This window comes from Anabrus simplex, chromosome 4 (genome assembly GCF_040414725.1).
Source record: "Anabrus simplex isolate iqAnaSimp1 chromosome 4, ASM4041472v1, whole genome shotgun sequence".
NCBI lineage: Eukaryota > Metazoa > Arthropoda > Insecta > Orthoptera > Tettigoniidae > Anabrus > Anabrus simplex.
Genome location: NC_090268.1, coordinates 302,984,444 through 303,000,270, shown reverse-complemented (window position 1 = coordinate 303,000,270; position 15,827 = coordinate 302,984,444). Strand labels below are relative to the sequence as shown.

At 41.4% G+C, this 15,827-nt stretch overlaps 1 protein-coding gene across 1 annotated transcript in view; it reads left to right on the top strand.

Moving 5' to 3' along the window:
- Rich (Guanine nucleotide exchange factor subunit Rich) overlaps positions 1-15,827 on the top strand; it is a 629,630-nt gene that overhangs the window by 516,928 nt on the left and 96,875 nt on the right. Inside the window, exon 20 of the mRNA XM_067145638.2 lies at positions 5,235-5,489. Coding sequence (XP_067001739.2) covers positions 5,235-5,489 — 255 coding nt within the window. The remainder of the gene's footprint in view (positions 1-5,234; positions 5,490-15,827) is intronic.

Below are 15,827 nucleotides of genomic sequence, written 5' to 3'. Positions count from 1 at the left end.
TGTCATTATCATACCATCTCCTTTAATAGGCTTATCAGGATGATTGTAAGACCAATGAATACGAAGACCTTTCGTACTTTTAACGAAATTATTGCAGATAGGACAGTTTTATTAATTCGCACGATGGACACAACCACGAGTCAGCAGCGCTAGTAAGAACTTAAATTTCCACATCAGAGATGCCAGCATAAACTCCGTGAATCCTCAAATGACATATCTCACAGAGAAGTAATTCAGTGAATATAACGTCACCTTATTTCCCACACAGATGTCAGCAATACGCACAATAACAAAGAATAAAGTTTTACTCCTGCGAAAGTCTTCTGAAGTTTGTAGAAGTACCTGGCTTCAGTGCACATCTCAAACATACATAATAGGGCTGAGATCGTGGTAAACAAGGTAGTTATTCCAAATTAATGTTATCCTCATTCCCGGTAGACATCTACCATTGCTCGCATGAAAGACTTGACTTGGAGGATAACATTTCTGTACATTTTCCCCTATGAATCACATGACCTTGCCGCGGTGGGAAGGCCTGTGCATCCCACTGAAGCAGATAGCCGAGCCTCAGGTGCAATTATATTGAGTATCTGTCAAGAGACCAGACTAACAAAAGGTTCATTGCAAGGGGGATAACAGCTCTTTGGAAGTTGCAAGGGTTGCAATCTAGATGATTCACTGATATAGCCTTGTAATAATAGTTAACATGGTTTAGCTGTGTTGATACTGCTACACAGCTGAAGGCAGCGAAAAGATACAACCATAACTAACTCCTGAGGACATGCGGCTCTCTCTGTATGAATGATGTACTGATGATGGCTTCCTGCTGGGTAAAATATTCGCGAGCTAAAAGAGATACTGAATTGAACGTGTGACTACACAGTTATCTTCAGTTCACCTTTATGATATTCTTAGCAGCGATTCCAACTAACGCCTTATTATAACTGTCTCTATACACAAACTTTGCATACTCACCTGTTATATTATTTACAATAGCAACAACTACGTATTTCACAACTCGCTCAATGTTTACACTGACTGACAGAGCAAATGCAACACCAAGAAGGAGTGGTCAGAACTTTATGGCAATTGCAGGGTAGACTGACGTCACTGAGGTATGCTCATGATGTGAAATGCGCCGCTGTGCTGCGCACGTAGCGAACGATAAATGGGACACGGCGTTGGCGAATGGCCCACTTCGTACCGTGATTTCTCAGCCGACGGTCATTGTAGAACGTGTTGTCGTGTGCCACAGGACACGTGTATAGCTAAGAATGCCAGGCCGCCGTCAATGGAGGCATTTCCAGCAGACAGACGACTTTATGAGGGGTATGGTGATCGGGCTGAGAAGGGCAGGTTGGTCGCTTCGTCAAATCGCAGCCGATACCCATAGGGATGTGTCCACGGTGCAGCGCCTGTGGCGAAGATGGTTGGCGCAGGGGCATGTGGCACGTGCGAGGGGTCCAGGCGCAGCCTGAGTGACGTCAGCACGCGAGGATCGGCGCATCTGCCGCCAAGCGGTGGCAGCCCCGCACGCCACGTCAACCGCCATTCTTCAGCATGTGCAAGACACCCTGGCTGTTCCAATACCGACCAGAACAATTTCCCGTCGATTGGTTGAAGGAGGCCTGCACTCCCGGCGTCCGCTCAGAAGACTACCATTGACTCCACAGCATAGACGTGCACGCCTGGCATGGTGCCGGGCTAGAGCGACTTGGATGTGGGAATGGCAGAACGTCGTGTTCTCCGATGAGTCAGCTTCTGTTCTGTCAGTGATAGTCACCGCAGACGAGTGTGGCGTCGGCGTGGAGAAAGGTCAAATCCGGCAGTAACTGTGGAGCGCCCTACCGCTAGACAACGCGGCATCATGGTTTGGGGCGCTATTGCGTATGATTCCACGTCACCTCTAGTGCGTATTCAAGGCACGTTAAATGCCCACCACTACGTGCAGCATGTGCTGCGGCCGGTGGCACTCCCGTACCTTCAGGGGCTGCCCAATGCTCTGTTTCAGCAGGATAATGCCCGCCCACACACTGCTCGCATCTCCCAACACGCTCTACGAGGTGTACAGATGCTTCCGTGGCCAGCGTACTCTCCGGATCTCTCACCAATCGAACACGTGTGGGATCTCATTGGACGCCGTTTGCAAACTCTGCCCCAGCCTCGTACGGACGACCAACTGTAGCAAATGGTTGACAGAGAATGGAGAACCATCCCTCAGGACACCATCCGCACTCTTATTGACTCTGTACCTCGACGTGTTTCTGCGTGCATCGCCGCTCGCGGTGGTCCTACATCCTACTGAGTCGATGCCATGCACATTGTGTAACCTGCATATCGGTTTGAAATAAACATCAATTATTCGTCCATGCCGTCTCTGTTTTTTCCCCAACTTTCATCCCTTTCGAACCACTCCTTCTTGGTGTTGCATTTGCTCTGTCAGTCAGTGTATATTCTTGTACAAATGCAATCATCTTTATTCAATTTGAACACACAAACTTTAACTTTAAACAAGATCTTTTGTGACTGTCTTGGAATTACGAGGACTGGGGCAAAAGTCATGGCAACTTTTTTTTTTCTTGTAGATATGTGAACGGATCACAAACGTATATGTGTTGTGAGGAAGTTCTGCAGGCATAGTGTGTATGCAGAACAACAGATGGCTCTGTGATAGCTGGTTGTAGCGCAGCGAGGGCTGTGAAATCAGTCATTTGGTGAGTGTCGTGCGAGATGGACGTAACCCGTGTTGAGCAGTGCGCTTGTATCAGAATAGCCGTTCTCCAAGGGAGAAATGCAATGGAATGTCACGGTGAATTAGTGGAAGCTCTTGGGAATAATGCCCTACCATACCGTACAGTAGCACAGTGGGTAGAAAAGTTTCAGAAAGGACGTGTGTCAACCAGTGATGAGCAACGTTCGGGACGACCTGTCAGTGTGCAGACCGACGTGGCACGTGCCGTCATCGAGCAGCTCCTGGATGAAGACAGACGATGGACGCTACTAGAGTCAGAGAGGGCAAGTGGCATCGAGAAACGCACCGTCCACAGGATATTGCGTAATGAGCTGCAACTGCGCAAATTCGCATCGTGGTGGGTACCGCATGCACTGACGGAAGTTCAAAGGTTGGTGCGCTATGTAATATGCTCCGACCACCTTGCACGCTGGCAACAGGGCGGCGATCAATTCTTGTCATGAATAAGCGCCATCGATGAATTTTGGGCCAGGGCATACGAACCAGAACTGAAACGTCATTCCGTGGAGTGGCGACATGCTGGATCACCAAGGAGGCAGAAGATCTGTCAGAATTCTTCCCCAGTCAAATTGATGGTGATCATCACGTATGACGTTAGGGGTGACATTGTTTGCCACTTTGTTCCACATGGCAGAACAGTGACCGCACAGTACTACAGGGACTTCCTGGTTTGACAGGTATGACGTGGCGTTCAGGAGAAACGTCCGGATCTTGTGGACAGTGCAATAATCCTGCATGACAATGCAAAACCACATAAAGCAGAGTGTGTAGGGCAGCTACTGCAACGTTGGGGATGGGAAGAATTGGAGCACCCAATGTACTCTCCCTACATTTTGCCCTGTGACTTTGATCTCATTCAAAAGATTAAGGAACCACTACGTGGTAGGCGGTTTGCAACACGAGAGGACATTGCTAATGCTGTGCGCCAACAGGTGATCTGATTCACACATGGTGCGGCAAATGCTGAGGCAGATGGTATTCAGCGCCTCCCACATCGTTGGCAGTGTGTGGTGTCAGTAGCAGGGGACTACTTTGAAGGTATTTAGGCCCAGGTTTGTCATGTCAACTTTATGTGTACTATGTTGTCATTCATTTACACCAGGAAGGCCTTATTGCCCTGTTTACTACTGTAATAAATTAGTGTGTTACGATATTTCAGTGCTATTCATTGTCCACTCATGTAGTTAACACCTTGTCCTTTCGTCTGTATATGTCACATTTTCCAACCGGACTGTTATCTTCAAGGAAAAAAGTAGTTGCCATGACTTTTGCTCCAACCCTCGTACATATATGAGAATATGCAAGTTCCACACGTTCTAGAAAGATGAAGATCTAGTTTTAGTTTCAGATGCATGGTTTTAGACTGATAGTTTTATTCTATTATGTTATCACAGTATTAATGTAGTGTTGTCCATATTTTAAATGACTTTGTATAGTAGTTTTAGATTTACAATGTTAATTATTTAGCTTCTTGTTTTACATTTTATTTAATATTTAAGTTCAACATTTTAAGATTGACTAAAGGCTTTAGATGCCCTCTAGAAATGGCGAAACATGTTCCATAAAACTCTGTAGCTGTATATAAATATAACCACATAAAAGTGGATAGTATTGAATAGGTGGACCAATAAAGTACCTTTGTTATTTTCTTGTGTAATAACTTTCAATACGGAAAAATCGTGAGGATAATAAATTGTAATAAGTGGTATGTTCCGAGCTGTCAGCGGAGAGATGGCGTGAAATGACATTAGTAGACAAATAAGTTTTTGAGTGGTGTCTTTAAAAGTAGAAAAGATCACAATATGAAGATAAAATTGGAATTCAAGTGGACAGTTGGGGCAAATATTCATTTATAGGAAGGGGAGTTTGAGATTGGAATAACTTACCAAGGGAGATGTTCAATAAATTTCCAATTTCTTTGAAATCATTTAAGAAAAGGCTAGGAAAACAACAGATAGGGTATCTGCCACCTGGGCGACTGCCCTACATGCAGATCAGGATTGATTGGATGGATTGATTGATTGATTGATTGATTGATTGATTGATTATGGCTATCTAAAGTATGGAAACTAGCACTAAAGGGCAAGAAGAGCCCTGTACTACCCCAGATGGCTCCACTTCCAATGCACAGTCCGACCTACGAGTATAAATACTCCCGCCTCTCTCTCTGCTAATTCGTCAGCGTTGACAAAGCCTGCCATAGGGATGGCGAAATGTTGACCACTCAATAATCTGGAATGCGGCATAACAGCCCAAAGCACCCACTAACGATTTCATATTGTAGTTAGCACTTTTGCTGCATCTCTATATATTTTATCATAAAATCCTTTAATGTCCTTTACACTCCTACACAATATTTCTTTTTCTTTTATCCTTTTTAATCATCTGAGCAGAGGCTATGTTAAAGGTTGTTTGTTTTGTGTATTTATTGTAGATTCTAAAATAAATGAAATTCATCACCCTTAAACTTATCTCATTACAGGTTCAACTCCTGCCTCGCCAACAATAGAGGATCGTATGAAGTCTCTCTCTGTGGATGTTCTGGGAAGTAGCAACCATAGTAAGGTTGAAGACAGTGGCTACAGAAGCTGTACTGGGGGACTGCATGAAGGTTACTTACATACACCAGCTCTGGGAAATGAACATTCTCCACATTATGCATCTAGTGTTTTACTGCACAGTGAATATCCCAGTAGTTCTATTGTTGAAGCTCAGTTAATGCCTCATCTTTTGCAGGGTAAGTTGCTGTTGTTTTAATATGCCTTCAACAATTCCCTTTTCCCAAGATTGCGAGTTCACGCCTAGCAGAGGTAGTCAGATTTTTGTGGTGGGAATAAAGTCCATTTAGCTATTCTTGTCATTTGATGTCGCCACGTAAAATATCTCTGGTGACTTATTTGGTGTTGTAGCTGTCAAAATTAATTAAGACCCTGCCCCTAGATCACCTAACTGAGGTCTGATTTCTCTGCAATCTGATAAGAGTAAAGTGGAACTTCAAAATTGACGTGATATTAACAAGTCACATAAATCTACATGATTGATTGATTGATTGATTGTAACATTATCATTTCACATTGACTGTTGTGTGATATGCTGTTGATGTAGATTGTGTGTCAGGAACTCTGTCAAAGTGATAATGCACATCTCTTGTCTGCATATACAAAAACGTAGAATTGAACATCTGTGAGGGTTTTGTTTTTCTTTTCTAAATCTCATTAGCAGAAACTAACAAATTTTGCTTAACATTTGACTATATAATTGAGAATAATATACAATTGGGTGTTTTGGATCAGTACACATTGATTAAACTACAAATCATACTAATGAATCAATGGTTTTTAACAGGATAAAATTAAATATTTATATTTTACATCTTATTCTTCTTTCTGAGATTCTTACCATATGTGGGGTTTATCTTCTTGCATTTCATCCTACATTTGCCTGGTCTTAGGTGTCGGCAGTACGAACACCTACAGCTCACATGTCCTCCCTCAGGCAATCTATCTACCACTCTTTAGGTCGGTTTCTTGGCTGCTGTCTATCTGGGCTGAGTGTTAAGTGCCCGCTTCATGATAGAGTATGTGTGAGCTTTGGCCGTGTGACCATACCACCTGAGCCTTGCTTCTGTCATTTTGTCAGGAATCGGGGCAGCTCTAAGAGTGTTCCTGACCTCTTCATTCTTGATGTATTCCAGCCACATGATTCCCAGCATCCTTCTAAGCATGCGCATCTTCATTATGTGCAGGATCTGCTCATGTCTCTTTGTCGCAACCAACATTCCGTCCTACATAGGTCGCTGGGCATATGACTGTGCAGTAGATCTTCAATTTTAGGCTCAGTGGGATCTTGCAGTTACGAAGGAAGCCTGTGACTTGGCGCCTGTTTAACCAGGCAACGTTAACTCATGCTCGAGCGTTTACAAGTTTGTTATAGTCAGCTGTCACGCAAGAGCAAAGGCAATGGAACGCAGATGTCTTGGGTAGTCAGATGCCATTGAGCAATGTTATGCCATCTATTTGGGTGCTGCATTCCAGGTATTCTGTATTTGTAAGGTTTAGCCACAATCTAAATGTCTCAAGTCTTATTTTCCATTAGGTAGCCAATTCATTAAGCTTCTTTCCCGAGTTGCTAGTCAGCACATCATCTGCATAGAGAAGGGAGTATAGAGAGTATTTGGAGGTCCACCAGTACTGGGTGCCTGAACAGGATGAACAGGAGCGCTCACAGGGCAAATCTTTGATGAACTCCCACTTGATTGACAAACAGTGCTGTGACATCAGCTAAACAGCAGCCAGAGCTTGTACAATTGTGATAGGGAAGCTGAACACAATGTACATATTCCTCTGGGACACACTATAGGTACAGAGTGAATTTCAGATGAGTTCATAGATCTGGACAAAAGCCTAGAAAAATCACAGGGACCATTCTTTTCTTCTTCCTGAGCCTCTCTGCTCACAACCGAACATTGTGAATAGCATCTGTTGTTCCACTGTCTTAAAGCCACACTGGGTTGGTGAGAGTAATAATGCTTTGTAAGCATGTCTCAATCACAAGATATTAGAATTATCCATATTGACAGTTTTCACTTTACAAAGGTCCGGCTCCATGGCTAAATGGTTAGCGTGCTGGCCTTTGGCCACAGGGGTCCCGGGTTCGATTCCCGGCAGGGTCGGGAATTTTAACCTTAATTGGTTAATTTCCCTGGCATGGGGACTGGGTGTATGTGTCGTCTTCATCATCATTTCATCCTCATCACGACGCGCAGGTCACCTACGGGTGTCAAATCAAAAAGACCTGCATCTGGCGAGCCGAAGTTGTCCTCGGACACTCCCGGCACTAAAAGCCATACGCCATTTCATTTACTTTACAAAGGAAAATTTAATGTGTCCTCCTATTCAGTATAATACATATCTCCATCATATGATATTTACCTTACCTTTACATTTACCAGGATATTTACCTTTACCATCATATGATGGAGATATGGATTGTATTGAATTGGAGGACACTTTCAATTTTCCTTTGTAAAATATCTCAATTACTTGCCCAAAGATTTTAACGGTGTGGCAGAAGAGACGAATTAGGCAGTAGTTGGCACACATAGTGTCACCCTGGCCTTTCTACATTGGCACAGTGGCACTAGTTTTCCAAGTGGATGGTATCTCATTGTCTTCAATGCGCTTCTTGAAAAATTATGCTAGAAATTCAGTCCCACATTACCCCATCTCCTTCCAAACTTCAATAGGGATGTCCAGTTGCTGTGTTGTTTTTCATTGCATGGATGGGAGTTACAACCACGGCAGGCATGATGGTTAGAACTGCACCCTGTAATGGATTGGTAGTGGGGATAGGTAGCTATGGGAACTCCTCGCTACAACTGTCATTAAAGTGGTCATACCAGTGACCTTAAGTATATCCGCCAGTTTTCCAAGAAGGTGCCCATGTTTGTCCTTGATGTGGATGGACATGAACAATGCCTTCAGTGGCACGATCTCAGAAACCTGTAAATAGAATTGGCTACTGTGGGTTGATCTAATCGCTCATAGAGATCACAAAAGTAAATATCCTTGCTACTGCTCTTTTGGTGATTGATTTGAGCTCCGTATAGTGACCAGATCAGTATTAGTTTTTGATCGGAGCCATTCCTTGTAGGTGGTCATCTTGGACTTCGCTGCCCACTGGACCTTGTCATTCCACCGTTGGACCTGTTTGTCCACAAAATGCTTTATGGTTTCATCATTCCCACTATTCTTGTGGTGATCTCAGGCAGTTGGTAATCAGGAGGGGACAGATGGTGTCCATTAGTTCTGTTGTTTTGTCATGAAGCTTCCACCACTTGGTGCATTCAGTGGTGGTGACAAGTCAGACATAGATATTTGTTATAACAATTTAAAAAATGTGTGGCTAGTTTTGCCAACTGATATTTTGCTGCTTCCAGTGCTTTCAGTTGAATCATATCATGAGTTATGGCAAAACCATAATGTTACGACAAAACCATAATGTTATGACAAAAGTGTTGATTCCCATAGGGAACCTGAAATATTTGTTCCGAATGAGTAAATTTATAATACCAATATAGTTGGTCTGTTATTGGACATTATAAATTTTCCAGCTAACTCATTCTTGGTTGCCAGCGTTTTGCCCCAGTGTGCTAAATTGGGCTCATCAGTTGGTAAATAGCACACCTACCAAGACGCATGAATAGTGCATACCGTGGAGGCCACTGCGTAGGCTACTTGGAACCACCGGCAGTGCCAATGCACTATGAGAGACTTTGTCTCATTTTCAAAAATTGATCCCTGCCTGGCCATCAGATGATGATGATGTTGATTCCCATAGGCAACCTGAAATATTTGTTCTGAATGAGTAAATTTATAATACCAATAATGTTGGTCCGTTATTGGACATAATCAATTTTCCAGCTAACTCATTCTTGGTTGCCAGCGTTATCATCTGATGGCCAGGCAGTCATCAGTTTTTGAAAATGAGACAAAGTCTCTCATACTGCATTGGCAGAGCCATTTGCTCTCAATCATGGTCGTCCACAGCCTCTCCTTCCTTACAGTTGCATTTCCATAACCTTTTTTGACATTCTTTCGTCACTCATTCACTTTATGTGCCCAAACCATCTTCTCCATCGTTCATTTTTTCCACTCCAAATTCTTCCCGGATTTTCTCATTCCTTATTTTGTCTCTTCTACTCTTCTGTATCATACTCTATATTGGTATTATTAAACCATAATGTCTCAATATTGTTATCTCAGGATATTTACCTTTTTGGTGTCATGAAAAACTGCATACTTTTATTTGCCAATTTTAGTTTTTCTCTTTGTTTACACCAATATCTGATCATATAAGGTTGCATATTAAATTCTCTGGCTGTTGACTTCACACCTTGATTATCTGCAAAAAGGCACAGCTTTTAATTGAACACATTGAAGATGGTAACCCCTTGTGGGGTGATGGACGCTCATACAAAATATCGTATGTCACCCCTCATGGAGTGACATGGTAGTGTGTCTACACCTCTCAACTTTGGGTTGTCGCGCAAAACTAGCTCTACCATTTGCTGTTGTATTGCATTGCTTGTTCACATAAGGTGTACACAAGAGTGTGGTGCGATGCCCATTCCTTTCTCAGCGTACTGTGCGTTGCGTAGACAGTGAAATTTCTCTGACATTCGTCACCCCATATGGGGTGACATACATAACCATCAGAATTCAATTATTAATGGCAAGGAAAATCATATTGATTGGAGTCTATTATTTTCTTACATACTATTTTACATAAGTTCAGAAATGGTTATTATTAGATTTATGGAATTCCATTGCTCTAAGGAAAGTTATAATTACAAAAGAAAATAACACAGATGAAGATGTATCATGCTAGTCCAGTGTTCTCCCCAGAAATCTTCGTCAGCCGGGTGGCAGGAATGAGTAGCCGGGCGGGGAAAACTACGTAAAAACTTAATAAGAAAACATTTCGTTTTATTCCTCTCAGGGCATTAACAATGATGATGATGATAATAATAATAATAATAATAAAGACAAAGTCACCTCCGTACAGGCCATGAAGGCCCTTGGAGTGGAAGGTAAAGGCTTCCACCATTGTTAACCACGCCACGTGAAAGGGTAGAGTAGTTAGCTCTACGCCCGGCCGCCTTTGCCCCCAGGAGTTAACCTGGTACTCATTTTTGGTGTAGACTGAGTGAATCTCAGGGCCATATGCACCTCCGGAAGTGGAAATCTCGTTTCTTAAATTTTACGACTTCCTGACGGGGATTCGAACCCTCGTCCTTCCGGACGAACCGAGCACGCCTTTACCGCCTCGGCCAGGCATCCCCTAATAATAATAATAATAATAATAATAATAATAATACGACCTCAGATACCGTGTGCAAACATCTTAATTCGACGCCATATGGCTGCTTGCTCGTCAATTTCGACGTTCCGTTTTACTTTAGGCCTACTACATGTCAGAGTAAACCGCATCTCTCTTGGGCGTCTAGGCCGAATTTTAGTGAATTTTGTCGGGTAAATACCAAATATGTCACCAGATATCTTCTACATGCTGACATCGTACGACATGGAGTGTCGCCCTTCAAAAATCCGACCACCTCTGTCGGGTTCGAACCCAGTACCTCTACCATTGATCAACAGAGGGCATTCACAGTAATATCAGGCAAGTAAACTATTTTAGTGTTATTATCTCGAACAAGGTGTTCTAGCATTCTACTGCTCGTTCATAATCAAACACCGGGGCATGTGGAGTGCCATACGGGTTTCTGACGTCATGAGGAATCGAGTGCTCCCATGCGAATCCACATTAATCCAAACACCGCTCGCGCACGACACTATGATATAGTCAAGCTAAACATTTAAACTCTGATGTAATTGATGCAATTATGCTAACAATAATGAAGATTTACCATTTAAATAAACAGTTTTACAGTATTTACAGTTTAATTTGAAGCACGCAATGATTTAAATATGTATTAATATTACGTAATTAGCGTGTATCTAGGTTATGATAGCCGGGCGGTCTGTAGAAACGGCAGGGCGGTGCGCCCCCTAAAATGGTCCTAGGGAGAACACTGTAGTCATTGAACTTAGGATATAGTTATAAATGATATGAGAGGATAACAGTTTTTACAAGATACACATCACTTGTGAACCAATTGATAGTGAGGCTTGCATAAGAATGCTTTGTCCAGGCAATGTTTACAGTATGGTGTTACTTTCTTCGCTTTCCTTGCAGCCTCTCAACCTTCAGTTTCGTTAGCCTCTTTGAAGCATATGCTGCAGTATTTCCATCTCTTCTGTGTGGAATTTCCTGCCTTTTCAGTTTCTTCTGTCGCCACATGAAGATGGACACCGCGATTGTGACGAGGTGTTTCTACTTCATCCGACAAGCACATCAGTTCAAGAACACATTTCTCCTTGAAGGTGGTTGACATTTTCTGCAGCTTTGGCACTGATAGTTTCTGAATGCAATCCATGAATTCACCAAGCTCGTTCCAATTAGTAATTCTATCACTACCTTGTAATACCATCTGACAGTTTTCCAAACAGATGTGTTGTAGGATGATTGCTGATCTGATACATCAATGCAGGCTCTGCTTTGTTATAGTCAATAACTACGGATGGTTTGAAAATTTCCAGGTTAGTCGCATCATGTTTTCCTGAAAATACAAATTCTAACTGGTGCTTAGTTGGGAGCATATAAATCCCTTGCCTGTCCATCCATTTCAGTGCTAGGATACCATTCTGTGATTACTTAGCAACCATTTCTCCTCTCTCGACTCTTTTTTTTTTTTTTTTTTTGCATCGCACTGACACAGATAGGTTTTATGGCGATGATGGGACAGGAAAGGCCTAGGAATGGGAAGGAAGTGGCCGTGGCCTTAATTAAGGTACAGCCCCAGCATTTGCTTGGTGTGAAAATGGGAAATCATGGAAAACCATTTTCAGGGCTGCCGACAGTGGGATTCGAACCCTCTATCTCCCGGATGCGAGCTCACAGCTGCGCGCCCCTAACCGCATGGCCAGCTCGCCTGGTAACTCTTTCTTTTAAACCTGGCGGAAGCCCAACTCGACTCTTCCACAAGGTACCAACCAGTTGAGTGTGTCTAACTAGGAGTTTATTCACCAGATCAATAGACTTGTAGAAATTGTCCACGAACAAAGTTGATCCACTGTCTAAATAAGGATCCATAAGTTCCATCATAACAGCTGGAGCATGTGGTAGTCCAGGGTTAGCAGATATCACTTTGCTGCAGTACACTTTTGTGGTGTAGGTATAGCCGTCTGTATCAGATAGTTTGAATACCTTCACCCCATATTTATGAGTCTTATTTGGAATGAATTGGCAAAATATTAGCCTTCCCCTGAAGGGGATCATAGATTAGCAAATGACTAATGTTTCTTGTGGTTCATTTAGTTCTTATTGAGCTTTAGAACAAGAGGTGCGATTTTATACAATCTGTCTTGACCTTGGTTCGCTTCAGTTTTGAAATGCCAGAAACGCAAAATCAGTAAGAACTTGGCCCACTTTATTCCATGACCCTCAACATACCTTTTATACAGTCTGTTCTTTTGTGACCAATAATTATATAGTTTGGGAAACTGTGCTAAGCCCATTCACATCTAAGCTTAAGAACTTTTTCATGTCAGCATAATTGATATAAGTTGACGCAACTGTAATAATCGAATATAACTTGAAAACAGTATTCTTCAACCCATAGGTAAATAATGCCAATATCAATCTCGAATAATAATAATAATAATAATAATAATAATAATAATAATAATAATAATAATAATGTATATCTATCTAGAAGCATACTTATCATAGTTAAGTATGATAAAGAAGCAGTCTTGTGAGTGAGAGTTGAGTTGTTTTGATGAGATTTGTGTGTGGTTAAAGTCAAGTATGTGAATTGGCTTTGTTGTGTTGGTAGTTGACATGCATTTGCTGCAGTCTCTTCTTATTCTTTAATTGTAGTGTTTTGTTTCATTATGGTAGTTCGTTAGTGCGTGTGTGTAGAGGATTTAAATAGAATTTGTAAATAAACTAGTGTACGTAACTGACAGCATTTCGTGTGCGTCCTTGTGAATACAACACAGTCCACTGAGTGAATATACTCTGTCTATTGAAACATTTCCCTTGCAACACAGTACTTGCATTTTCATTGGTCTCATACACCATCATTTTGATGATATTGTCAGTAACTATCACATGATAGAAATCAACTGGTTGATATTTAGCACTCATAGAAAATTTTAAACTAGGGCTACTTGTGAATAAAAAGCTTTTCTGCAGACCTGAGAATATTTCCCCAGTAATTGTCACTTCCTGGTGGTATGGTTGAATCACCACATGATACAGCACCAGATTCTTCGCTAATGTCCTCACTACGCAAACTACTGTCCAATTCCGTCTCGGAAAAGGTGGCATCACATTGCAAATCCGAAATGTCAACATCACTTCATTCAGCATTCAAAACCTTTTCAAGTTCTTCTATCACTTTATCGATAATCATGGCTTACCCAACCCAGAAATACATATAACATGAATCAAATTCTTGTCACAAAACTCTAAATTACAAGGAACTCGTTGAAAGGCATGTAAACCAACTGCTCACAACACAGAGCACAGTGTTCCACAACAACAAAGGAAAAAATGTTGTCACCCCCGCAGGAGTGACACGCACTTTCTCTGTTGCATTGCCAGCCTAATAACCATATGTCACTCCAATAGGGGAGACACAATAATAGTAACTTTGAACATTAATTATGTCTTTATCATCTCGAATTAAATTACGCACATTCGTAGCCCATTACAACTTGAAATTTATATATCGCATTTCGGCAGTTCACCATGAAAAAATCAAATGTCCATGTCGATGTTACCATATTAAAAGCTGCAGTGAAATTACACTTCTTGTTTATTGTGTCATTCAGCTCTATAATTTACAAAAAAGGAACCTTGCTCAACAGTTGGCTAGTGCACAAAACATGCCACTATTAAAAGGAAGCTAATATGGCATTGTTGTCGTTGATTCATTAATGTTCGAAGAATGATTCTGTGCTGTAATTTTAACACTATTAAGGACTCCTCCTTCAAAAAATGTTGTTGGTATCGAGCAAGTGGCCATGCGGTTAGGGTTACGCAGCTTTGAGCTTGCATTTGGGAGATAGTGGGTTCGAACCGCACTGAAGATGGTTTTCGGTTGTTTCGCATTTTCACACCAGGCAAATGCTGGGTCTGTACCTTAATGAAGACCGTGGCCTGTACCTTCCCAATCTCCCACCCCTCCATTGCCGAAAACCTTCAATGTGTTAGTGCTACGTTAAACAAATATCAAAACAATTGTTGGTGGAGAGTCTACTATGTGAGGGAGTCTTATATACAAGTAATAGAATTTGAGAGAAGATTATTTTTGCACTCCAAAGGTCAAGAATCATAACTCTCAATTCTAATACCTTTCAGGAGAGGAGAAAAACTACCTGCATATTTCATTTTGGTCTTACTGCCAGCACATAGTTAAGACATTTTTACATTTAGCTGTTTATTCCTTTATTATTTTACTTTATTAATATTTTAACATACTATTTGTCATTTAGCAATTACTATTTCTTCTATTCCACTAAGAGATATGGGAGATACAGCTATTTTCTTTTTAATGAGATATGGTGTATTTACTTAAAGTTTTGAGGTACTACTTCACATAGATTTTCTTCTAACACGTTTCTTCTAACACTTCTTGCACTACTAGAACCTCAAAATCACTCTTACCTCTGAGGTACAGATTTTATAGACCTGTCTTTATATCTCCATTTTTGCATATTGTTGTCATTACAGCACTTGCCTGTAAATTGTTCCTATGCCTAGTGAGGTAATTTTTATTTAGTCTGAAAGATATCCTCATTAGTCATGTTTCTATGGACAAATACAAAAACTCAAGGATGTGAATACATAGTAAAGGTAAATAGTGTAGCTTTTCAAAGAACAGCTTGCATATGTGAAGTTTAGGTGTTCCTTTCATCCTTCTATCTGTCCCCTTCTAGATAGTAAAAATGTTGACCCATTCGCCTCATATTTAAAAGACCACTGAGCTTACTCAGAAGCTAGATTTAAATCTGCACAAGAAGTTATAAGCTCTACACTGGACTATCATAGATAATCACATAGTATGAATATTTTCATGGTGTTTCCTTTTTTTTTTTAATTTAGCATGCCAAAGATTTATAAACATCAGCAATGACAATGAGGATTTAGTGTGATAAACTTCAAAACACTCCAGGATATCAAGAGGCACTTACCTTTGCTACAGTACACCTAAAAATGAATACACTGGGCTTTCAAACCTGTGACATTAGAATGCTAAGAGCAAAATAGGCCTTCCTGCCATCCTCATGAGTGTGAAACTAGGTAACCTCATCTACCTGGTTTTTCTGTTTGAATCAGACAATTGTTTCCTAACATAAAGATTTGTTATGCAAGCAGTTGTTGAAAAGAGAGGGTCCATATGATCTAAAATTACTGAAAGCTCTGATGGAGTATCATTGTAGTA